Source organism: Chelonoidis abingdonii, chromosome 14 (assembly GCF_003597395.2).
Source record: "Chelonoidis abingdonii isolate Lonesome George chromosome 14, CheloAbing_2.0, whole genome shotgun sequence".
NCBI lineage: Eukaryota > Metazoa > Chordata > Testudines > Testudinidae > Chelonoidis > Chelonoidis abingdonii.
This window is the reverse complement of record NC_133782.1, coordinates 10,306,924-10,332,950: the sequence shown is the minus strand read 5'-3', so window position 1 is coordinate 10,332,950 and position 26,027 is coordinate 10,306,924. Positions and strand designations below refer to the sequence as shown.

The 26,027-nt window shown below is 43.1% G+C and overlaps 1 protein-coding gene across 1 annotated transcript in view; it reads left to right on the top strand.

Moving 5' to 3' along the window:
* Positions 1-8,818: 8,818 nt before the first annotated feature.
* CDH26 (cadherin 26) overlaps positions 8,819-26,027 on the top strand; it is a 32,903-nt gene continuing 15,694 nt past the window's right edge. Inside the window, exons 1-6 of the mRNA XM_032782638.2 lie at positions 8,819-8,904; positions 18,323-18,400; positions 19,317-19,439; positions 20,729-20,890; positions 23,273-23,420; positions 25,659-25,825. Coding sequence (XP_032638529.1) covers positions 8,872-8,904; positions 18,323-18,400; positions 19,317-19,439; positions 20,729-20,890; positions 23,273-23,420; positions 25,659-25,825 — 711 coding nt within the window. The 5' untranslated portion in view covers positions 8,819-8,871. The remainder of the gene's footprint in view (positions 8,905-18,322; positions 18,401-19,316; positions 19,440-20,728; positions 20,891-23,272; positions 23,421-25,658; positions 25,826-26,027) is intronic.

Sequence of the window (26,027 nt, the reverse complement as noted above, 5' to 3'; positions counted from 1 at the left end):
GAACGTTTGCTGGCTGAAGGGCAAGACTGTAATACTTTTTAATTGCTGTAACTCTTTCACATTTTGTTTTTTGGACAGGTGTACCCCACCCACTCTTTTGGTCCCAACACTGATCTCATGTTCCAGCTAAACCCAGACACCAATTAATCTAACTGGTGGCTGCCCCAGGGCTTTTAGTTGCAATGATTCCTGGTAACTGATCCTCCATCTATCTTTCCCCCCCGACTGAGACTTGATGTATATCCCCATCCCAGTGATGCCCTCCTTTTGAGTTTAACAGAAAGTCAAACTGATGAAGACTTATTGTTATTTACTAATGAGTAGCTACTGATGTCTGCTGAGGTAACTATTAATATTTATTCACACAAGGAGTAAATAAAAATATCAAGCATACCAAGATGAAGCTGAAGTCAATATTTACCTCAAGGAAAATGAATCCTTCTCTTTTGCTGAAACAAGAAGTCTCTTGAGGTTTTGTTAGAAATATCAGAAAAATTAGAAGTCTAGCTATTGCTGAGATTAGAAAAAGCTTGCCAGCACACTTCCTCTAACACCACTGGTAAAAATGTAAAGGTTTTCCACAGAAATTACCAGTGGTAAAAAGGTAACAGGTTTTCCATGGAAATTAGCACCCTAAAGGGGAGAGGAAGTTCCAGAAATTCTATGATTTACCTGAGAGGTAGTGAAAAATCATTTTTACAGGGCACATATTGTCAGTATTATTTGCATCAAGGAAGTAAACCACAGGAAAAGAATGACTCCCTTTTCTAGGAAGGGAATCTTTTTACGAGTTTCTACAGTGCTTAACACAATGGAGTGCTAAACTTTATTATGGCTAGTAAGCATTGTCACAATACCAATCATAGTTGTGTTCAATAAATCACATCTCAAGATATTTCCTTGCCTTACTGAGATATCACGTTTGAGTGTCTTTGGCAAAAATCATAATGCGCTGGAATAAATGGCAGGACAAATCATTATGTTTGTTAAAAATTTAAATATTATTGCTTGCATCTGTACTATTCAGTGCCTGTTTTATTTAAGTTACAATTCAGATTTTCTCTTGTATTTTACATGATTGTGACAGAGTGCAGGGAGTGAGTGGGTGAGCCTGCACTCTGATCACTTAGATGCTAATTAGTGCCCCAGGAGAAGCTGATTGGGGGGTAATAATCTGATCAGGCTGGTGGGATGGATGGGGGAAAAACTTAATTGGCCCCATCAGCGCCAGGCTGATAAAAGAGGCACAGGAAGGAAAGGAGCAGGGCTAGCTGAGTCTAGTAATACAAAAGGCTGAGAGTTAGGAGACCTCTATTCCCCTCAGGTCTTGCTGAGACGGCCTAAAGGTTGGCAAATATTGTAAATAGACAGGAGCATGGCGGACTGTGGTGATACTAGTGAAGGGGAATTGAAATAAAATTTCATGGAGAGCACACCCAGGGGAGTCCACACAGTTTCTGCAGGGAAAAGGACATCAGCACAGAAGGGCCCCTGTTACAGTGAGGTTGCAAAAATTGTTTTATTTATTTAACAGCTGAGTTAAAGTATTTCAAAAGTTGCAGTACCAAGGAATGAATCCTCATTATTTTTATTGGTGCTTTAAGTGTCACTGAAGTGCAACACAATCGCAGCATTGTTTATGGCTGTGTTGCATAAATGTGTGACCTAATCAGTTATTTGAGCAGAGGAGGTAACAGTCTGCTGGGCAGCTAAAAAAAATAGTTAGAGGAAAACAACCCTGTGACATGACGTCATGTTTGTCTAGCTTTTACAAAACAATAACTGACAATATTTGGAAATCAAATTTCCAAAGAACTCCGTGGAGGAAGGTACCTGTTTCCTTTGTCACTGATGCTTATCTATAATGTGAAATAAAATGAGCAAACACTTGGCACTAGAGCTACCTGAACTAGTAGTTAGGATTTGTTTTTTTATCCATTTTCATTGAACAATAGCTCAATCATTGCTAAACGAATTCCTGTTTGATAAGAAATCTGCCAAGTCAGAAACGTCTGCTCATTGCCCAGAACACCTCTAACTACCATGGAACTGTGGTGAACCTGCTCCTTATGAGCCACCGTGTGAACTTCTTGGGGACAATCCAATCGCTATGTAACTGCTGAAGGCCCAAGTTTGTCCCCCTAGATTACCACAGTGCAGAATCCTCCATGCACAAGTCTCCTGTTGTTCTGCACAGAATGGATGCTCAAACACCTCGATGGCACCATTTCCCACACCTCTCTGCATCTTAGTGGAATCCAGGGTCTGCAATAGAGAGGAAGGGGTGGCGAGTGGACAAATAGGAGATGGCAGCAGTAGAGGGCCCTCTCCAGCACCATGGAGATTCCTTGGGAGAAATAATACAGGCCGTTTTCCACAGCCTCCCCCGTGTTTTGGGGTCAGTCATAGCCAGGGGAAGTCTCTGTTAATAGAGCTCTAACGAAGTCATACTGCCAGGGAGCTTTTTTTAATTAAAAAGCTATTTTTTGCCCATGGAAATATGGCCTGGAAGAGCTGCCACTATCCAGCACTGGAAGGCTGACAACTATCCTTTTGTGCTGAAATGTACAAGTGCTTATTTCAAATCACAGACACAAATTTTTGAAATCTTCTCTCAGCTGCGCTGTACAGATGGCTTCTGTACTATTTTTTCCCCTTTGATAACAGTCCTTTGCACTTACATGGTACTTTCTACCTGAAGGCCTGACAGTAGGGTAGAAAGGGTTTTTTTTTTTCAGCTGAGCGTTAAGTAACTGTATCCCCCAAATTACTAAATTTATAATCTATAGAAACGAGATGGTCAAGCCAAATCTTAATAGCTGTCTGTCTTCACCCAAGTCAAGAATGCAACTCCCACTATTTTAGTCACATGGGGTTCCTGCCCTCCCTTAGGGGACACCACAAGAAAAAACAAGCAAAATATTCACAATTATTAACTAGGAGTGACAAGGTGGGTGATGTAATATATTTTATTGGACCAACTTCTGTTGGTGGAAGAGAAGCTTTTGAGCAACACAGAGCTCTTCTTCAGATCACGGAGCTCTGTATAACTCAGAAGTTTGTCTCTTCCACCAACAGAAGTTGGTCCAATACATTACTTCACCTGCCTTGTCTGTCTAATACCCTGGCGCCACCATGACTACAAAAACACTGCAAATAATGACTAACTATGACAGTTTTATTATTAAGGAAAGGAAAAAAATACTAACAATGGTTACTTCAGCATGCCTCTTGGGAGAGTTTTTAATAGACATTACACTGCTGAGAGTGGACCCACCTCTGGTGAGACTGCTTTTCTATGGTTAAGCCCAAAAAGTATTATTTCCAAAATGAGTAGTGAGTCCTGCATTAGTGGATCACAGATACAAGAGGAGTTTATAGATGGGCGAAGGAATTTTCTTTAAGGGCAGGTGAGTCCTTTTTGATTTATCATGGATACCCTAAACAGTTTATAAATGGGGAAAGGTGAGTGATTTTAATTAAGTCTTATGGACCTAGAGAAAGTATTTAAATTCGGTTACTTTAAAGAAGCCATTCTAAGAACTGTCCTGAGACAGGCAGATTAATTAACATTAAGAATCTTAATATTCAAATTAAATTCACTTTTTTCTCTGTTTACTGAGTTAGCTTATGTCTCCTTGTTAGGAATACAGTCTAAATCTGTTTAGTGTTAAAGAGAAGCTATTATTGTCTTAAATTACAATAGCATTTCAATGTCTCATTAAAATTATTACAAGAAAAATTTAAACCTAGTTTGTTGGCCGTGCTTTGGCAAACGTCTTCTCACCCTCATGTTGGGGCCTTGGTGACAATATTATGCTGCAGAAGTAGTGCTCTACAGGAGGCTGCTTCTTTCTGATGCAGTAAGTGGCTTCTTTGTCTTCTTGCTGTTTGCTTAATTGAAGGAGATGAGATGAGCAGGCTGAGAAGAGTGTGTTGAGACATTTGTGATGCTGAAGTTGAGATGGGAGCAGTGTGCTGCTTTCTTAATTCAGAGAGATTTATATTCTTATTTCATAATTTCACTGGAGGTGCAAGATTCCTCTTTTGGGGCATGGCTGGATTTCACCCTTTCATTGGTTGATGGATGGTGCAGATAGCTTCTTCAGCTCATGAATATGCATTTTGTTAATGTAAATACAACGAGAGTTGTAACCGTCTAAACAACAGAGGGAAATCTCAGAACCTCTGTTAAGTTTAGAGTTTTAATTCTTTCTTATATTCAGTCCATTTTCTGATATACTCTTTAGTTTCATTAGGCTTTCATGAGAGTTGAGGTTTTGTTCATGTAAGTCCAAAACCCCTTGTATCATCTATAAAAACAATTTATTAGCTTTCAAAATAGTCTCTTCAAAGTTGAATAATTGTTAAATAAAGTCCTTTACACTTACACAATCAAATAAATTTTTGTCCTTTCTCTTAATCTTTGGAGAGGGGGCTCTTGTCTTTCTGAGTTTGATAGGGAAGTTGCTTAAGCACTGCCAGATACCTAATTAAATTCCCAAATTAACAACAATATTTTATATGCAAATAGCTTCTTATATATTAGTAGCCAGTGAAAGGACCAAGTGACCTTGCTATATTTGTGCATAAAACCTCTATTTATATTTATTTAAATACAAAACTTTAGCAAATAAACATCCCAGAGAAGCTTAAGCTGTTTCTAAGCATTTAAGGAAAAAATTAAGATTTTCTACATTTCCCAACTATACCTATTTTCCTTAAAGTTATGTAAAGATTTCAGAGTGTTTACAGAAGGAATCAATTTTTAATTAGGTTATTCCTAGAATTCTTTGTTTAAAACTGAAGTTTTTCCTCTATAAAGAGAGAAAAAGACAAGAAGAGGCTCCAGCCTTGGTGTTTCTGGCATTGGCCAACCAGGTGCTACACACCACTTCTCTATCAAGTCTGAGAAAAATAACATCTTCATGTTTCTTGACAAGGGAGTGGAATCTGGTTCCTTGACAGACACTCCTCATGGATGTTGCTCTGTTATCTAAATAGTTCCCAAAAGTGGAATCTACAATAACTTCACCCACAGTTCACAATTAAAAACGCCTACCAAACCAACTCTGCAAAAACAAAGCTGCTTGTGCCTGTCACTTATTGGGAGAAATCAGAGATTCCTTCTTCTTTTTTTTTTAATTAGTCTGAACACTTTAATAAAACAACCAACTGAAAACATAAGTATATACATTATTTTCCAAGCACCAGGTACATACAAATACAAATACTGTTATTTCTTCAGATTTAGTCAAGGTGCAACAAAGTTTGTAACAGCCTAACATGATATGAATAAATTATAACTTTAACAATAACCATTTTTGTGTCAATATTAATGTTTATCATTCACAGTGGGTATTGTTATTGCCCCTATTTTACAGATGAGGAAACAGACAAAGGCCCAGATCCTCAAAGGTATTTTGGCACTTAACTCCCATTAGGTCTTTGTCTGAATCAGTGGCTCTAACCTTTCCAGACTACTGTACCCCTTTCACAAGTCTGATTTGCCTTGTGTACCCCCAAGTTTCAACTCACTTAAAAACTGCTTGCTTACAAAATCAGATATAAAAAATACAAAAGTATCACAGCACATGGTCACTGAAAAATTGCTGACTTTCTAATTTTTATCATATAATTATAAAATAAATCAATTGTCTTATAAGTACTGTACTTACATTTCAGTGTATAGTATATAGAGTAGTATAAACAAGTCATTGTCTGTATGAAGTTTTAGTTTATACTAACTTCACTAGTGCTTTTTATGGAGCCTTTGTAAAACTAGGCAAATGTCTAGATGAGTTGATGTACCCCCTGGAAGCCCTATGCATACCCTCAGAGGTACATGTACCCCTGGTTGAGAACCTCTGGTCTAAATGACTTACCCAAAGTCACTGAGGGCTCAATTGTGTTTGTAAGGGCCGGCAACCGGGCTACAATCCTTCCCTGAGCTCACCTGTATACGTTCACAGATTATGCTGTGATGCAGATTTCTTCCTTCAGGGCCAAGGGACCATGCTCTCATAACCTCCCCAGCCCTTTGAGGAAATGTCTGCCCGCAAGTGTGCACTGAGGAGGCAATCTGCAGTCCCTTGACTGCAGTTATCCCACATAGGGCACACCATGGCTGCAGAAACTCAGTGTAAAGAGCTGATGATATGTGCTTTGCCTCAAGCAGCTGAGTGAAATCATCTTACTTTCCTAAGAGACTTTTTGTATGTAAACCCAGATTTTTTCTATGATTTTGGTCAGTTAAATTGAGGGTCGTATTTTCACCCTTTCTCCTGGTAAAGGCACCAGAATCCAAGCTCAGGAACACACACTGGGTATCCATGTGTGAATAGTCAGGCTACTCAGTAAATGCAATAGGTGAGTCATCTATCACTACACTTGCTCCTGCATTGAGCTATGAGGAATGGGGGGATTTCCTTATCTACAGCAAGTCTCCTTTTTTGTGGCTTGGGTTCTTAGAGCAGAGGTAGTGTTTTGTTTCCTTTGGTTCTGGGACTGATTGATAAATGACACACAGTATGATGCATTAACACATTGTGGTCTTTACTGTCCTGGTAAATACCTCACTGATACAATGAGCTCAGAGTTACGAGCTAGAATTGTAGCATCAGCAGAAATGGTGTTCATTTAAACCACCAGTGGAGAAAGGCTAGAGCCAGCGTGGGACTGACATGGGTCAAGCTGCTCACGACATGATTTGCTGCACTTCAATTTAGCTCGACATTGGAAGTGAAATAGCATATTAAAGAAAATTATCTAGTCCTTGTCAACATCAGGAATGTTTGCATCACAGGGTGGCAGCTACGCTGATGGAACTGTAACAGAGCAGCACACCCTAGTGTACCTGTACTCCATTGGAGGGAAGTGAGGCTTGACTCATTTTGAGGAGAGCAGCATGGTGACAACCCTGTTTTACACCGGTGCAATGAGTCTACATGAGGAGTTTATCTCAGGGGAGCTACATCTGTTTAGCTATAATGGTACAAAAACTCCCTTATGCAGACAAGACCTTAGACCAGGGATTGGCAACCTTTGGCCCGTGGCCCATTAGGGAAATCCACTGACAGGCTGGGCCAGTTTGTCTACCTGCAGCGTCCGCAGGTTCAGCCGATTGCAGCTCTCACTGGCTGCATTTCACCTCTCCAGGCCAATGGGGTCTGTGGTAAGTGGTGGCCAGCACATCCCTTGGCCCCCATTGGCCTGGAATGGCGAACCGCGGCCAGTGGGAGCTGCGATTGGCTGAACCTGCAGATGCTGCAGGTAAACAAACCGTCCCGACCCACCAGTGGATTTCCCTGACAGGTTGCGCGCCAAAGGTTGCCAAAACCTGCTTTAGAACCTGTGGAGCAGAGCCTGGAAGGTGTTGAGCTCTCCCTGAGGCGCTGAGTGCCCTTGACTAAGGCTTGAAACTAGCTGGTACCAGGCCAGGCAACACACTCCACCTTTCCGTAGATACTGTGCTGTTCTCCAGAATCTCAGGTTTCATTTTTCTTAAAAGAAATCTCCAACTGTTGTGATTGTGAAGAAAACCACAAAAATGTGACCTTGACTAACTGGTGCTGAGATGAACAAGTTGAGCTTGCAGAGAGCCTGGAACAACTGGGAGGGGCAAACTGCCCCATTCATCTAGTGAGCTGTAACTCCGATGCTCAGTAAGCATGATTTTTGTCAACACTGTGAACAGGGCGGCTCCAGGCCACAGCATGCCAAGCGCCTGCCTGGGGCGGCAAGCCACAGGGGGCACTCTGCCGGTGCCATGAGAGCGACAGGCAGGCTGCCCTCAGCGGTTTGCCTGCGGAGGGTCTGCTGGTCCTGCGGCATTGGCGGACCTCCCCCTGCCATGCTTGGGGCGGCAAAATTCCTAGAGCAACCCGACTGTGAACTATTTTACTGCTACAGTAAGAAAGGAGATAAAGACCAGAGACCTAGACAATGCAGTGAGACAGATGCTGGAACAGTTTGTGGAATGGGGGTGCTGAGACCCATTGAACCAAAGTGCAAACCCTGTATATAATGGAAACCACTTCAAGCCAGGGGTTGCGGGAGCACCCCCATTTCAAGCACCTATGCACCTATGGTGTGTGTCTCATTTTCGAGCTCCAAGTGGGTAGCGCTTAAGAGATACCACTATTTATTCCCTCCAATCAGGAAGCCAGCCAGAGCCCATGGTTACACTCAAGCACAACCAAGGTGGAGCCCAGCAGGGCAGATTGCTGAATGACTCTAGTTTGAACATCTCCACAATCTCCCCTGGGCAGAGCCTCATGTTGTCCACGTGCAAGGACACAGTTTGCTAGGGCCAGAGCTGCCTCCCACCCCCTCTCCCTTCCTCAGGCTGACCCCCCCGGGGCCCCGGCAATTCCACGCTTTGGTGACAGACAGTGGAAGTGAGGGGGCCGCAGGATCAGGCCCCAGAAGAATGGCGCGAGCCCTGCAGCTCCCCCCTCCTTCCCCGGGGGCCCTGCGTAGCGCGCCCACCCCCCTCTTCCCAGCCACGCGCGCTCCGGAGCTGGCACCTGCCTCGGCCCCAAACTCTGCCTCCGGAGCAGAGCCTGCAGAGCAGACCCGGACCCGCACTTCGCAACCGGGCTCTGCCTGCACCTCTAGCAACTACTGACAAGGACCGCGGGCATCTCCCCCCGCCAGCGTGGGAGGGGGAGCGCCTCGCTCCCCGCCATCTCTCCGCGGGTCCCCGCCTCTCCGGGAAGCGGCCGCGGTATCCCCGCGCCGGTCCCTGCAGGGGAGGGGGTGGGGCGGCACATGCAGCCCAGGCCGCTCCTCCAACCCGCTTTATAAGCGGGGATGCTGCGGTGCAGCGGCTCAGACCCGCTCGCGCTCCGGTCACCGCCTCTGCTGGCCATGGGGCGCCTGGCTGCGCTGCTTCTCCTGGCGGTAGGTGCGCGGGGGTCCGTGGGGGCTGGGCGCTCCGCGGGGGCTGCGCGGCACTGTGCGGTGGAAGAGGCTGGGGCAGCCTGGAGCGGTGCACAGGCAGCGGATACGGGAGCTGGGGAAGCTCCGGAGAAAGGATACATAAGAGTCTGCCTAGGTTTCCCCCGCACCTGTGCAGGGGTAATTCAGTGCCACCAGCTACACCCCACCGCATTAAACTGCCCCACTGTGGTAACGCTGGTTAGGGGGGAGGCGGAAGCCTTTGGAAATAGAAATCTTTGCCCTTGAAATAGTTTGCCTGTTAACCTACCTTCTTCAGAGAGGCGCTGATCTCAAGGAGGTGGGCTTGGCCAACTTTGGTTTTTGTTTTTTAATAATATCACTTTTAAGCACTTTGATTTTTAATCAATTTTCATAGTTGTGGGAAGTTATGGAGGGGCCAGACACTAATTATTTAATAACAGTAGATGAGATTTTAAAAAGTTAAGGCTTTATAACCATTAAAAACGCAAGTTGTCAACAGCATAATAGACAAAGTAAATATCCTTAAATCAATTCTAGTACATTTTGAAGCAGAATTTTTCTTACATTGTCTAGCTGTAAATTTAAATAATCATGGATGGAAATTTGTCAGTTTGTGTATCTTCCGTGAAATCAATGTTTACCAACAAAAATCTAATCCTTCCAAGCCTACAAATCAATTAATCAATGATTTAGACAATGGCATAGAGCAGGGATTCTCAAACTGGGGGGTCAGGACTCCTCAGGGAGTCGCAAGGTTATTACATGGGGGGGTTGCAAGCTGTCAGCCTTCACCCCGAACCCTGCTTTGCATCCAGCATTTATAATGGTGTTAAATATATAAAAAAATGTTTTTGATGTATAAGGGCGGTCACACTCAGAGGCTTGCTATGTGAAAGGGGTCACCAGTACAAAAGTCTGAGAACCCCTGGCATAGAGAGTACACTTATAAAGCTTGTGGATGATACCAAGCTGGGAGGGGTTGCAAGTGCTTTGGAGGCTAGGAATAAAATTCAAAACGATCTAGAGAAACTGGAGAAATGGTCTGAAATAAATACAATGAAGTTCAATAAGGACAAATGTAAAGTACTCCATTTAGGAAGGAACAATCAGTTGCACATATACAAAATGGGAAATGACTGCCTAGGAAGGAGGACTGCGGAAAGGGATCTGGGGGTCATAGTGGACCACAAGCTAAATATGAGTCAACAGTGTAACGCTTTTGTAAAAAAAGCAAACATCATTCTGGGAGGTATTAGCAGGATGTTGTAAGCAAGACATTGGAAGTCATTCTTCCACTTTACTCCACGCTGATTAGGCCTCAGCTGGAGTATTGTGTCCAGTTCTGGGCGCCACATTTCGGGAAAGATGTGGACAGATTGGAGAAAGTCCAGAGAAGAGCAACAAAAATGATTAATGGTCTAGAAAACATGATCTAAGAGGGAAGATTGAGAAAATTGGGTTTGTTTCTTCTGGAGACGAGAAGACTGAGAAGGGACATGATAACAATTTTCAAGTACATAAAAGGTTGTTACAAGGAGGAGGGAGAAAAATTGTTCTTCTTGTCCTATCCTCAGAGGTTAAGAAGCAATGGGCTTAAATTGCAGCAAGGGAGGTTTAGTTTAGACATGAGGAAAAACTTCTTAACTGTCAGGGTGGTTAAGCAATGGAATAAATTGCCTAGGGAGGTTGTGGAATCTCCATCATTGGGGATTTTTAAGAGCAGTTTGGACAAACACCTATAGATAATACTTAGTCCTACCTTGAGTGCAGGGGACTGGACTAGATGACCTCTCGAGGTCCATTCCAGGTCTATGATTCTATGAAATAGGTTCCTTTGGGCAAAAAATAACTAAAGAAGTTGAAGATATTGCTACAAGGTACAGCGATGGAAATAATACATAAATTGTTGGTACCAATCTCAGTCCCCAGTCCTACAAAGAATTACTTTAAAGCATATGAATAGTCCCGTTAAGATGAGTGTAACTACTGTAGAACCTGAGAGTTACGAACTGACCCATTCAACTACTCGCTTCACTTGGAACCGAAAGTGAACAATCAGGCAGCAGCAGAAATAAATAATAATAATAATAATAATAATAATAAAGCAAATACAGGACAGTACCATGTTAAATGTAAACGACTAAACAAAAAGTTAATTTTTTTTGGACAAAGTAAGGAAACTGTTTCTGTCCTTGTTTCATTGAAATTAAGATGGTTAATGCCACGGAGTCCCCGGGCGATACTCTGGAACTGCTCCCCACAAAGCCAGTCAGGTCTTTGGGGAGCCTCCTCTCCCTTGGAGCAGACTGTTTTCAGGGCAAGAAGCTCACACGACTTCACCTTCTTGGGTCTGACCTTGGAGCATTCAGCATATGCTCCTCCGTGTGCTTCCCATAGTGAGTCCGCCCAGGCGGGGTCCTAGGGAAGCCACAGGGTCCTGCATGCACCCCCACTTCGCAGTCAGCAATGACTGGTAGCCAGCCAGTAAAACAGAGGTTTATTAGAAGACAGGAACACAGTCTAAAACAGAGCTTGTAGGTATAGAGAACAGGACCCCTCAGCTGAGTCCATTCTGGGGCCCAGCAAGCCAGACAGCCCCATCTGCCCTCACTTCCCGTCCCCGGCGAGCTCCCAACTGAAACCCCCTCCAGCCCCTCCTTCTCTGCAGAGTTCTTTTCCAGGGCCAGGAGGTCACCTGACCTCTTTGTTCTCCCATACCTTTAGCATACCCTTACGGGGGGCGGGTGGAGAGCTCGGGCCATTAGTTGCCAGGAGACAGAGTGTCGGCCAGAAACTGAGGCACCCACACAGTATTCAGAGGAAACATTAAGAACAGTTCCACTTTGTCACAGTTCAAAGCAACATTTTCTTCTGCATAGTAAAGTTTCAAAGCTGTATTAAGTCAATATTCAGTTGTAAACTTTTGAAAGAACCACAACATTTTGTTCAGAGTTACAAACATTTCAGAATTACAAATTACCTCCATTTCCGAGGTGTTCATAACTCTGAGGTTCTACTGTAGTGACATGCTTGAAGTTAAGCCTTGCCATGAAAGGGGGAACAATATTTCTCTGACCAGCAGTTCACACTTTTGTATGCTGTTTAAGGAAATGGGTACGGACCTTGGAGTAACTTCACTAATTTCAGTTGCAAAAAAACAGACCTTTGTACTGTGCTTCTGCTTAATGCCCTTTATGACAAAAACTTGGTCTTCTCCGGAAAAGCTTGTTTGTGTTTACAGATAACTAGTTCTACATAATATCTTTTCATATACTATTATGATGTTCCCCTCTGGTGTAATCTGGTCCCGTGATCTGGTCGATCACTCCAATCTTTGACTCTGGGAGCCAGCCTTACCCTGCTCTGCTGTGAGAACCCCACTCCTGGGCTGTTCACACACAGCCTCCGGCATGTAAGCTGCTCTCAGCTACTTGTAACTGAATGACACTAGCCAATATCTCCGGTCTCAGACACAACCCTAGGAAGCTCCGTCTCGCAGCGTCCAGTTATGCCCACTGGACGCTGCAAGCTTATATGAGTTCATCAATTTAACAAAGAAAAGTGATATGTATCAGAGTTGTTATCCCAAGGGGAGCCTCTGACATGCTTCAAAGCAAACACACTGCTTTAGGTAGAATAAAAAACCCAAATGTATTAACTATAAAGATTATAAATCAAAGCATATCAAGTCAGATCTGGTCAAAAGAAATCAAGGATTCTGTTGTTTGTTCAGCTGCAGAACTCCGCCAGCTAACAACTGGGACAGTTTCCTTAATTCCTGCCCCTGTGCCTGAGAGAATGTTGCCTTGTGCTGGAAAGGAGCTAGTCTCAGCCCTCCCATATTTGGAAGCAACCTGTTTCCCTGTGTTATAGAGCCACAGTTTGCCGCTCCAGGCCAACATTTTCATAGTTGTGCGAAGTTATGGAGCAGCCACACACTGATTATTTAATGACAGTAGATGAGGTAAGGCTTTATACCCATTAAAACACAAGTTGTCAACAGCATAATAGACAAAATAAATATCCTTAAATCAATTCTAGCACATTTTGAAGCAGAATTTTTCTTACATTGTCTAGCTATACATTTAAATGATCATGGATGGAAATCTGTCAGTTTCTGTATGTTCGGTGAAATCAACATTTACTAACAAAAATCTAATCCTTCCAAGCCTACAAATCAATTAATCAATGATTTAGATAATGTCATAGAGAGTACACGTATAAAGTTTGCCGATGGTACCAAGCTGGGAGAGGTTGAAAGTGCTTTGGAGGATAGGATTGAAATTCAAAATGATCCGGACAAACTGGAGAAATGGTCTGAAGTAAATACAATGAAGTTCTGTAAGGATAAATGTAAAGTACTCCATTTAGGAAGGAACAATCAGTTGCACACCTTCAAAATGGGAAATGACTGCTTAGGACAGAGTACTGCGGAAAGGGATCTGGGGTAATAGTGGACCACAAGCTAAATATGAGTCAATAGTGTAACGCTTTTGCAAAAAAAGCAAACATCATTCTGGGATGTATTAACAGGTGTGTTGTAAGCAAGACACGAGAAGGAATTCTTCCGCTCTACTCCACGCTGATTAGGCCTCAACTGGAGTATTGTGTCCAGTTCTGGGCGCCACATTTCGGGAAAGATGTGGACAGATTGGAGAAAGTCCAGAGAAGAGCAACAAAAATGACTAATGGTCTAGAAAACATGATCTAAGAGGGAAGATTGAGAAAATTGGGTTTGTTTCTTCTGGAGAAGAGAAGACAGAGGGAACATGATAACGATTTTCAAGTAGATAAAAGGAGGTTACAAAGAAGAGGGAGAAAAATTGTTGTTCTTAACCTCTGAGGATAGGACCAGAAGCCATAGGCTTAAATTGCAGCAAGGGCGGTTTAGGTTGGACATGAGGAAAAACTTCTTAACCGTCAGGGTGGTTAAGCACTGCAATAAATTGCCTAGGGAGGTTGTGGAATCTCCATCATTGGGGATTTTTAAGAGCAGGTTGGACAAACACCTGTCAGGGATGGTATAGATAATACTTAGTTCTGCCTTGAGTGCAGGGGACTGGACTAGATGACCTCTTGAAGTCCCTTCCAGGTCTATGATTCTTTGAAATAGGTCCCTTTGGCAAAAAATAACCAAAGAAGTTGACGATATTGCTACAAGGTAAAGCGATGAAAATAATACATAAGTGTTAGTACCAATCTCAGTGCCCAGTCCTACAAAGAATTACTTTAAAGCATATGAATAGTCCCATTAAGATGAGTGGAACTACTGTAGAACCTAAGAGTTACGAACTGACCCATTCAACTACTCGCTTCACTTGGAACCGAAAGTGAACAATCAGGCAGCAGCAGAAATAATAATAATGATTAAAAAAAAGCAAATACAGAACAGTACCGTGTTCAATGTAAACAACTAAAAAAAGGGAAAGTTTTAAAAAAATTGGACAAGGTAAGGAAACTGTTTCTGTGCTTGTTTCATTAAAATTAAGATGGTTAAAAGCAACATTTTCTTCTGCATAGTAAAGTTTCAAAGCTGTATTAAGTCAATATTCAGTTGTAAACTTTTGGAAGAACCACCATAACATGTTGTTCAGAGTTACGAACATTTCAGAATTGCAAATTACCTCCATTTCCGAGGTGTTCATAACTCTGAGGTTCTACTGTAGTGAGATGCTTGAAGTTAAGCATTTGTGAAAGTTTCTGCAGAATTAACTATCATAAGCAAACCATTACTGTGCAATGCTCCTGCTGCAAAGGACATTTGTGCACGTGTGTGTGTGTACGTGTGTGTGTGTGAGACAGGTGCTGGGTAGGGGCTGATGTCGAGTTTCCACCCTCCCCGTGCCTCTGTCTGAATTTACAAGACAGCATGCTGACACACTCTGCCCCCCTAAAACACACTTTCTCTCCCCCCACATACATGCAACACACTCCCTGTCATACTCCTCACCCCCTCATTTGAAAAGCAGCTGGCAATCTAGTAGGATGCTCATGGAACAATGGGATTGGGGAACCTGCATTATGTGACATTGTGCCTGCCCCATTAAGCATTGCTAACCCTTTCCAAAGCACGCTGCAGCCACTTGCACACTGGGATAGCTACCACAATGCACTGCTTTCTGTGGCGTTGTAAGAGCTGCTAACGTGGATGTGCTCCACAGTCACAAGGAGCAACAGTGAACACACGGCAGCGCTTTCCCTGCTGCTGTCTCCAAGGGCTGGTTTAACTCCCGGCACTCTACATCTGCAAGTGTAGCCACAGCCTGAGTCTGTGTTGTAGAGTGAAAGGAAGGGAAGTGTGACTGGAACGGTTATGGGCTTTACCAGGCACAGACTGAGTTATGGCCACATTCTGTTACTGCTTGCTGAGCACCTGAAGCCAGCACTTCTCAAGATATGGTCCTGTGGAAATGGCAGAGAATGACTTGCCTGCCACATATACTGGAAGGGTGTAAATACCGAAGACAGAGAAATCAGCATGGTACAAAGTGGCTGTAGCTAAAAATAATGGAATGAAATGAAGAGGAGAGTAACTAGGGGAGCAAGCAGCTGAGCTGAGCTGAGGTTTACAAGATTGTGGAATAACTTCCCATGGAAAATGGTGAAGGCCCCATCCAGTGGACCATATTGTTCAATCAGTTAATGAACAGCAATTGATATTAACAATGCATATCACAATATGGTCCTGGGAGACACTTCAAACTAGCATGTGAAGCATTAGAACGTATACATTGGGGGATCAATCCTGCACTCTCCCCAGGGGATAGACTAGAGGACCTGATAACATGCCATGAAAGGAGGAACAATATTTCTCTGACCAGCAGTTCACACTTTTGTATGCTGTTTAAGGAAATGGGTACAGACCTTGGAGTAACTTCACTAATTTCAGTTGCAATAAAGCAGACCTTTGTACTGTGCTTCTGCTTAATGCCCTTTATGATAAAAACTTGGTCTTCCATGGAAAAGCTTGTTTGCGTTTGCAGATAACTAGTTCTATATAATGTCCTTTCATATACTATTATGATGTTCCCCTCTGGTGTAATCTGGACCCGTGATCTGCTCGGTCACTGCAATCCTTGACTTTGGGAGCCAGCCTTACCCTGCTCTGTTGTGAGAACCCCGCTCCTGGGCTGTTCACACACAGCCTCCGGCATGTAAGCTGCTCTCAGCTACTTGTAACCGAATGACACTAGCTAATATCTCTGGTCTCAGACACAACCCTAGGAACCTCCATCTCGCAGTGTCCAGTTATGCCCACTGGACTTGCAAGCTTATATGAGTTCATCTGTTTAACAAAGAAATTGATATGTACTAGGCTTGTTATCCCAAGGGGAACCTCTGACACACTTCAGACCAAATGCACTGCTTCAGGTAGAATAAACAGACAAATATATTAACTATAAAGATAGATTTTAAGTGATTATAAGTCAAGGCATAGCAAGTGGGATTTGGTCAAATGAAATAAAAGCAAAACGAATTCTAAGCTGATCTTAACATTTTCAGTGCCCTTACAAACTTAGATGCTTCTCACCACAGGGGGGCTGGTTGCTCTTCAGCCAGGCTCTCCCCTTTGATCAGTACTTCAGTTGCCTGGTGTGGTGTCTGTAGATGTAGGTGGAAAAGAGAGAGAGAGCATGGCAAATGTCTCTCCTTTTTATCATGTCCTTTCTTTCCTCTTGGCTTTTCCCCCTCGCTTCAGAGTCAGGTGAGCATTGCTTCATCACAGTTCCAAACTGACCAAAGGAAGGGGGGTGACTCCCTCGAGAATCTAAGGGCTTGTCTACATCACACAGCTTTTAGTGACAAGCTGGGTCGACCCAGCCTTGTCGCTAAAAGTCAGCGTGTGTAAACGCTCTTTGTTGGTACTTTGTCGGCACTTTTGCTGACAAAATACTTCCAGCCCCTGCTGATAAAGCTGCGTTCACACTGCTACTTGCGTTGGCAAAACTGTTGTCTTTCATGGGGGGGAGAGGGGGGCTGCTTTTTTAAGTACCCATGAAAGAAAAACGTTTTGTCAATAACTTCACAGTGTAGACCTACCCTAACAGATTTTTTTGTTGTTGCCTATGCCAGCATCTTTTGTTCCTGTGAGACTGGGCTGGGTTTGCCCCATACCTGCCCAGATGAGGTGTGAACTGCCTGTCTGCTCTTAGAGAGTTCTTGTCTGGGCCTGCTTTAAGCCATAAGGATACATTTTCAGCCTCACAACTATATACATGAAATTATAACCCATAACATAACTATAACATCACTATAACAGCAATACTTACTACATCATGAGCCTTCCATAGACACCCGACATGACAAACTTTGCATTGGATACCACACAATCATTTTACAAGGATGAACATAGATGGGGGTGCTGGGTGTTCCCCCGAGGTACAGAGCATCACAACTAAAGAGACAGAAAGCTTTCAAAAGGATGGGCTTTCTCTTCTGGTCATAAACGGCACTCACAACACTTGATCCACAATTACATTGCAGTTGCAAATAAAATAGTTTAGTGGTCTTGACTGCCCTTGCAAATAATTTTGCAGTTACAAAATTGAAAATTCCGGTTTTGTGGGTACAGGCTACATCTGGAAAATGGAGCCTAAGTCTCAGCTTTGTTGAAAACATACCTTCACTTGTGAGCTCAACACTGAAAATGCCACAGCTGTGAAAGTTGTTTTGTAGAACTTCTTTCTTTTAATTTTCAAAGGAGCCCAAGGGAGTTAGATAGCTACTGAAATTCCATGGGAGTTGGGGTCTTGACTCCCTTAGTCTCCACTGAAAATCTCAACTGCAGACCAAGTAGAGTGGGATTTTTAAAATTGTTCATGGTTGGTATGGTTCTTCTCCCAACGATACTGACATCACTGAGTGCTTTTGAAAATCCCACCTGACAAGTCCTTGTTTTAGGACCTAACACTTTAAGCCATAAAAATCAACGAGCTCACTCTTAAAGCAAAGAAATAATTGACCACTTGCTTGTGTAAGAGTACCCTGTACTACGGTAATTATCCTTTTAGGTTAAGTACTGGTATGTTGTAGGACTGCGTATCAGAATATTAGTATTTCCTAGTATTTGTTTGGATTTGGAAAAAAACACAAATTTATGGAGTCAGGTGTGAAGCAACACTATTACAAGAAGATAAACAAATTTATGATACTAGCAACTTTCAGTAAGTTCTGGAGAGATAAAGAAATCCAATCCACTATAAATCAAGCTCTGTTTTATACTTCACAATTTGGGAAATGCTTGATGAGAACTCTTCTTAGAGTCAGATGTCTTTTGGTTCCTTTTTCTGTTTGAAAAGGCAATGTACTTTCTGTTGAGTAAGTACAATATTACATAAGACTCACAGACATCTTATAATTAGCCATCCCTCTAATTAAAGCCATTTTGTTTTATAAGGTTACTGCTGCCAGCAACATCTCTCCTGAAAAGGACAGTGTCAGTCTAATAAAGACTATCGACAAGACAAGCAGCAAGGTTTGTTAGTCTACTAATTTACTTAACAAATAATGTATTTAAAATTGGGAGTAGAGTGATATGTAAATGTTTAGGATTCGCAGTGCTAGTCTTGGCTTGCAAGAAATCACCATGATGTGAAAAGGCAGAGAAGAATTAGTTGCATTATTAAAAGGCTAGATCATGCTCTTTGATGAACCCTTTATGCTTGAGAAGTCGAAGGGAAGAGTGGCCTATTTGCAAAAGTGTTTCCATCAGGTACCTGCCCCCCTTGTATCCAAGTGTCAAATTTGTTCTTATGGCTGCGCCTGTTAGTGTGCATGTTTGGAGAAAAGTTCACTCCGTATTAGAGGAAGTATTAGAGCAGGGGTAGGCAACCTATGGCACACGTGCCAAAGGCAGCATGTGAGCTGATTTTCAGTGGCACTCACACTGCCAGGGTCCTGGCCACCCATATGTGGGGGGGGGTCTGCATTTTAATATAATTTTAAATGAAGCTTCTTAAACATTTTAAAAACCTTATTTACTTTACATACAACAATAGTTTAGTTATATATTATAGACTTATAGAAAGAGACCTTCTACAAACATTAAAATGTATTATTGGCACGTGAAACCTTCAATTAGAGTGAATAAATGAAGACTTGGCACACCACTTCTGAAATATTGCCAACTCCTGTATTAGAGAGTAGACAGGTACAACACTTGCTCAATCACTTTCTTCCTTCTTGTCTATTTTACCCCACACAGGGCTGGGAATCAGGAAATTCCAAGTTCTAATCCCAGTTCTGTTGAGAACTTAATGATTTTAAAATATTAGGTTTATACTCAGACTTTTATAAAATAGTTTAATCATAAAAGCAAAATCTGCAATTCATAATCTATTGGGAGAGTCATCTCCCACTTTTGTGACCTGAATTCATTATTATATCAACAGGGGCTGGATCATTATCAGTCAGAAAATCTTCATCCTCTACGGCGTACAAAAAGGAGATGGGTTATAACCACCTTTGAACTTGAAGAGGAGGACAAAGGACCATTCCCCAAACTTGCTGGAGAGGTAAAACAAAAACTCTTAGTAAGGATATTCCTCTTTCCTCTATAGAATACTATCCATCGCAGATTGAGGCCTCCAATGTAATGGGGTGGAGAGGCTACCATTCTTCCACTGTGGAACATGATTGGTCCTCATTTGAGAGACTGGTACCTTCCTTACACACCACATAAGATAGAAACATAAGAACTGTCATAGCAGGTTGGACCAGTGGTCCATCTAGACCAGTATTCCTTCCCTGACAGTGATCAGCTCCAGCTGCTTCAGAGGAAGCAAAGAAATCCATGGACAACTGAGGAAAAAGTGTCTATAGGAGTTGTTTTTTCCTATGAGTTAGCATTAGGTACATTAGAGTTTATATGGAGGAGAAAGTCCAATAGAAAACTGAAGTCTTTGTTTGTTCCTTATTTGATTAATCTTTTGGTCTTTAATGAGAGTACATTGCCTCTCATTCCATGGCTACTTAGTCTCCTTAATAGCCTCTTGAAGGGATTTTGTGGAAGACTTTTTGAAAGTCCAACTGGTTCTCCATTATCTACTGGTTGTTGTTTTTTTGGACACACTAAAAGAACTGTGGTAGGGAGGTTTGATATTGCTTTACAGAGGCAGTGCTGGCTTGTCCCTGTCATATTATGTTCATCTAGGCATTTTTTTATAGTATTTATCAATTTTTAGTTGTCATTTCAACAAGATTACTTGATAATGAAGTAGGGTTCACTAGTCTGTAATTCTCAGGTTCTCAGAGTGATCATATCTTAAAGATAGGCATAACTTTTTGCTGTTCTCAATATCAGCTTTTACAGTTGCTGATTCTGATGAGTGATTATAGATTTTTGGTAACAGCTCACACCCTTTGTTCTTCAGTTCCTTCAGAACACTTGGGTCCAAGTTAACTGGGCCTGGGGATTCGTTGCTCTTTAATTTATGAGTTTGTCCTTGCTCTTAATACGTTAGGGTCCAATCCAACTGGCTTTCTATTAATTTCAATAGGATTTGGATCAAACCCTTAATTACAAAGGCTCCATAACTACTATGAAGATCTCCCACTTCTGGTAAAAATTACTTCTTATCAAAAATTGGCATCACAATTTGAATTAACATAGTAGCTAGAAACATCCTATGGTATTTATTCTCCCAGAGCGTGGAGTCATATAACTATGACTGTATAAATGTACCAGATGAATATGTTGTCCTGAGTTTTTGTCAGTGTATCTTTAAAACCTTTAAATCCCAGTGCTGAAACTTAATCCTTATGATACAGTTAGCTTTTCACTAATGCTCCATTTCTTTTGTAGCTGTTCAACAAAGTGTCATATAATATGTCCATAAAATATTTAATCAGTGGACCTGGTGTAAATGAATCTCCAGAGTTTGGGTTGTTTTCTATAGAAGACGATGCCAATGGACATGTGTACGTGCATCGTACCATTGACAGAGAGAACACCCCCTTTTTTAAGGTAAATAGAGTTTAGAAGAACAGTTAAGCATATGGCAACTCTAAATTACTCTCCCAGTGCTAAATGTTTCATGTGAAGGAGAAAATCCAGCAGTAAATTCAAGTCTGTATTTGTTTGTTACTTTCTTGCTTAACTCTTAGGATAATAAATATCATAAGAGTTATAAATATGTCAATAAATATCTGCATGGCCATTGATCTCCATAAAATTGCTTCAATTATCTAAACATTGATCAGTGTCCTTGTCTAACCTTTGTGCCATGCTTGAAGTGCTGCAAACCCAGAATTTTACTCCTTGCATAGCTACGGTGATATTGCTATAAAGCCGCACCACGAGTTCTAAGGAAGCATGGTTGAACCTGAAGTCTAAGGTTCTTGTTGTACACCTCATGATAAACTGCAGTTCTAGCAGCAAAGTATGAGTTGTAAAACCATAAACTATTGGCCTGTAGTACAGTGCTATTGCACCATTACTGTTTCTGGAAGCAAATTTATGCTGATGTATAAAGGAAGTATTGATATCGGTCATCAGAAAATTCCTTCTGCTCTTGTATGCAAATGTCAGAGCTCAATGTTTAGGTTCCATAACCAAAGGATGGCCTTTGCATTCAGGGAGGCTAGGCATTGTGAACCACCCTCCCGATGCAGAGTTGGGCCCTCTTCCACCACATGAGTTATTGTCTGGAGTGCTGCCCCACAAGCACAGTGTGAAGAGGAAACCAGGCCAAGCTGGTGCATAGTTGCAGCCAGGGCCGTTTTAGGAAGTGCGGGGTCCAATTCGAACATTTTCGGCGGGGCCCTGGCAGGGATGACTTAAAAAAAAAAAGGTGGAAAAAAAAGCCTCTCATTTCTTTCTTGTATTGTTTACTTTCCTTAACTATATAAATAATGAAATTATATATTATGTACATTGCATCATATATGCTGTTGATTGGTTTTTAATGACCGCCGTTTCACAGGTGTGGGTCCCAGCTGCTCCCTGCCCCCCTCATTGAAACAGGTGTGCAGGGTTACTGTCCTGGAACTGCAGGGCAGCAGTGGACATGGGGCTGGCTGGAGGCAGGGCAGGGGGTGTAGGGCTGGTTGGAGATAGGGGGTGTGTGGGGCGGGCTGGCTTCAGGCAGGGCTGCAGGGGGGTGCGGCAGGGGTTGGCAGGGTTGGAGACAGAGGAGTGTGAGACTGGCTGGCTTCAGGCAGGGGGGTGCAGCAGGGGTTGGCTGGAGACAGGGCAGGATGTGCAGGGCTGGTGCGGGCAGCAGTGTGTGTGGGGGGCTGGCTGGCTTTGGGCAGGGCCACAGGGGTGTGTGGCAGGGATTGACTGGAGACACGGCAGGGGGTTTGACAGGGACTGGCTGTGGGCATGGGGTGCAGAGCTGGCTGCAGGCAGGGGAAGCGGGGCTGGTGTGGGCAGGGCAGGGAGTGCAGCAGAGGCAGCTGGAGCCCAAGCCCTTTGAATAGCCCCCAAGCTCCCTGCTATCCCAGGGCTTTGGGGGCTATTTAAAGGGCCCAGGACTCCCCTGCTTCTACCCCGCCCTGGACCTTTTTAATAGCCGTGGGAGCCCTGGGGAATGCATGGGGGTGGCGGGGCCCTAGCCCTTCGAATAGCCCCCAGAGCTCCTCACTACTCCAGGGCTCTGGAGGCTATATAGAGGGCCTGGAGCTCCAGCCGGGAGAGCCGCGCTCCGGCCGGAGCTCCAGGCGGGAGAGCGGGGCCGCAGGGCTTGCCACGCTCCAGTTGGGGCTCGAGCCGGGAGAGCGGGGCTTGCCGCGCTCCGGCCGGGGCTCCAGCCGTGGCTCCAGCCGGGAGAGCGGGGCTTGCCACGCTCCCGCCTTCGCTTCACTCAAGGGAGCGGGACCACGAAAGACCCCGGAGCAGATCGCAGCCAGGGACCTGGTGTAAGTTTAAAAAAAAAATGTCTAAGGCGCGGGGCCCTCTTAGGTGCAAGGCCTGATTCCTGGGAATTGGGCGAATCGGCCGAAAGCCAGCCCTGGTTGCAGCAACTCTGAATGGCCTAGAAAGAAGCCTGCCAAGCCTGGTTCACAGACTACATCAAGTGGACCAAAAGGCAGGTGCCGGAATGGTCTTCTGAATTTACATGATGTGTTAGATTCTCCCGTTGCAGGATTATTTTGCACAGCTGCATTTCCATTTTATTTATGTATTTATTTTTACAAAAAGTCTAGAACTTTACCATGTTTAGTTTTTAAATGCAGATGGTAATTGTTTTGAGTTGTTCTTACTTTGCCAAGTGAAGCAACTTATTGTTAGTGATGCAAAGGAAAAAAAATAGCCAAATATGTTTATAACTGAAATAGCTTAAAGAGATTTTCTGTGCAATTCTGACAGCTAACTTTTGTTTCTGTATCGATATCCATTACTCAGATACGTTTTGATGTTGCACATAGAATGACTGGGAAGATAGTGGACAGATCTTTATTTTTCAATGTTAAGATTAAAGACATTAATGATAATGCACCCAAGTTTCCCAAGGAGGAATTTAACATTACTATAAAAGAAAACCATGATACAGGTAAGCGCTATCTAAAGAAGCGATTTTTAGTGGCTTGTGGGTTTTTCCCCCTCCCTTGTAGTTTTTAGTCAAATATACATAGGTTTAGGGCAGTGTTTCTCAAACTAGGGACGCTGCTTGTGTAGGGAAAGCCCCTGGCAGGCCAAGGCGGTTTGTTTACCTGCCCCGTCCGCAGGTCCAGCTGATTGCAGTGGTGCGGGCTGAGGGACATACTGACCGCCACTTCCAGCAGCTCCCATTGGCCTGAAGTGGTGAAACACAACCAGTGGGAGCTGCGATTGGCCAGACCTGTGGATGGGGCAGGTAAACAAACCGGCCCAGCCCACCAGGGACTTTCCCTACACAAGCAGTGACCCCTGTTTTGAGAAACACTGGTTTAGGGAGTGAAGGAACAATTTTCCATTTCTGTTGGGTTCATAAGTAATGTACAGACAGGTCAAAATTCTGTAAGTACCAAATAAAAGGTGCTTACAGACTGTCACAAGTATCCCCATTGCCTTCAATACCATGATACAAGCTGTTGTTTTCAGACTTGGGCCCTATAGTAATTCCTTTGCTACTATCACCTCTGATTGCAGTATGGCAATTGAATTAAGTCTTAACTAAAGGAAGAATTGGTCTGAAATCAGTTTCTTGTAAAGAATGCAGCAAAAAAGAGAATGCAGTTTAGGGAGTCATTTTTATCATGCAGTTTAAATGATGTTGCAAAGTTTGAGGCTTAAAGTCGTATTTTCCTAGACCAGAGAAGGTTCATAATGAAAGCCCTGCATGAAGTGTCTTAGTGTGCATGTGAGAAGCTGTAATGCCCAAGTTATTGTATACATCAACTTTAAATACACAATGGCAGCATGTTATACATAGACACCAAATATCTTTAGCAAAACCTCCAGCATCCTTGGGTCTGGTACCTTTTTATCAGTCAAAACTTGCACACAATTGTAGAGAACTTAAAGGGATGGGAAGTAGACAGGGCCAGCTCCAACCTGGAAATAACAATCCCAGGGTCATACACTGTTGATGTCAATGGCAAAATTCACATTGATTTTAGTGGGAACAGATTTAGAGCCTTTCTGCATAATTCCAGTATCCTTTATCTCCATATGCAACACAGTCATTTTCAGCAGTAGAGCTTTCAGTGTTCCTGGTAGGCATATGAATCAGTTGTTTAGTGGTTGGACTTGGAAGCTGATAGGGCCCTGCTCCTTACAGGAGGTGCTGAGCATGTTGCAGGATTGGACCCTTTTATCCTTACAGATAAGAACATAAAAGCTGCCATACTGGGTCAGATCATGGTCTATCTTGCCCAGTATCCTGTCTCTGATAGTGGCCTGTACCACAGCTTCAGGGGCAATGAAGAGAACAGGATAATTCTGGAGTGATCCATCCTGTCTTTCATTCTTGGCTTCAGGTAGTCAGAAACTTAAGGCAGTTGTGAGCATGGGGTTGCATCCCTGACCATCTTGCCAGATAGCCATCAATGGATCTATCCTCCATGAACTTATGCAGTTTTTTTTGAACCATGTTATACTCTTGGCTATCAGAACATCCCATGGCAATGAGTTCCACTGGTTGTGCATTATTTGAAGAAGTACTTCCTCTTGTTTGCATTAAACCTGCTGCCTATTAACTTCATCAGATGACCCCTGTTTTTTTGTGTTGGTTGAAAGGATAAATAACACTTCTCTATTCACTCTTTCCACATTTTATAGATCTCTATCATCCTCCCTTAGTCATCTCTTTTCAAAGCTAAGCAGCCCTAATATTTTTAGTTTTTCCCTTGCATGGAACCTTTTCCAGTTCCACTAATGAACCAGATGATAAACAAAAAACTGGACAGGGTGTGCTTGGAAAGAACAGTGATGTGAACACACAGTGTGAGGCTGACTGGCAGCACTGCTGGGTTAGAAACCAGTGAATGTTTAGTACAGAAATACAGAAATGCAATAAATATCTTTATAGTATCTCTCTCTTATAAATTTCTGTCCCTAAATGAGCTAGAGTAATTATAATGGTGGGAGAGGAGGCAGGAGCTGCAGAGGAAGAGAAACATAAGTGGCAAACCTCAGTCCAAATGTGGAGAGAATATGTGGAGGTTCAGAGGAGTCTAGTGGACATGCAGAAGCCTTGGAGTAATGAGGGGAGAAGGGAAGTAGTAGAGAGGGATAAAGGTCATTAGGCCCAAGCACATCCATGTCAGTAGTGAGCTCATATAATAAAGGCTTTAATTCTTCATCCTAGATGAGCCAGTTTTCCAAGTGACAGCCCTTGACAAAGATGAAGAAGACACCGCTAATTCTCGGGTGACCTATTCCCTTATGACACAGACACCCAATCTGAAAGAGCCCAGATTTGACATCGATCCTACCAGTGGTTTTATTGTGATTTCAGGATGCTTGGATCATCAGGTGAAGTACATAATATGTTATGATATATACTTGCCATGTATATTTAGGTAAATTTAGATTCATATAGGAATCTCTGGAGTACGGAGAGATTCACAAGTATAAATACACATCTACCCCGATATAACATGAATTCGGATAGAACGTGGTGAGCAGCGCTCCGCAGTGACGGGGCTGCGCGCTCCGGTGGATCAAAGCAAGTTCA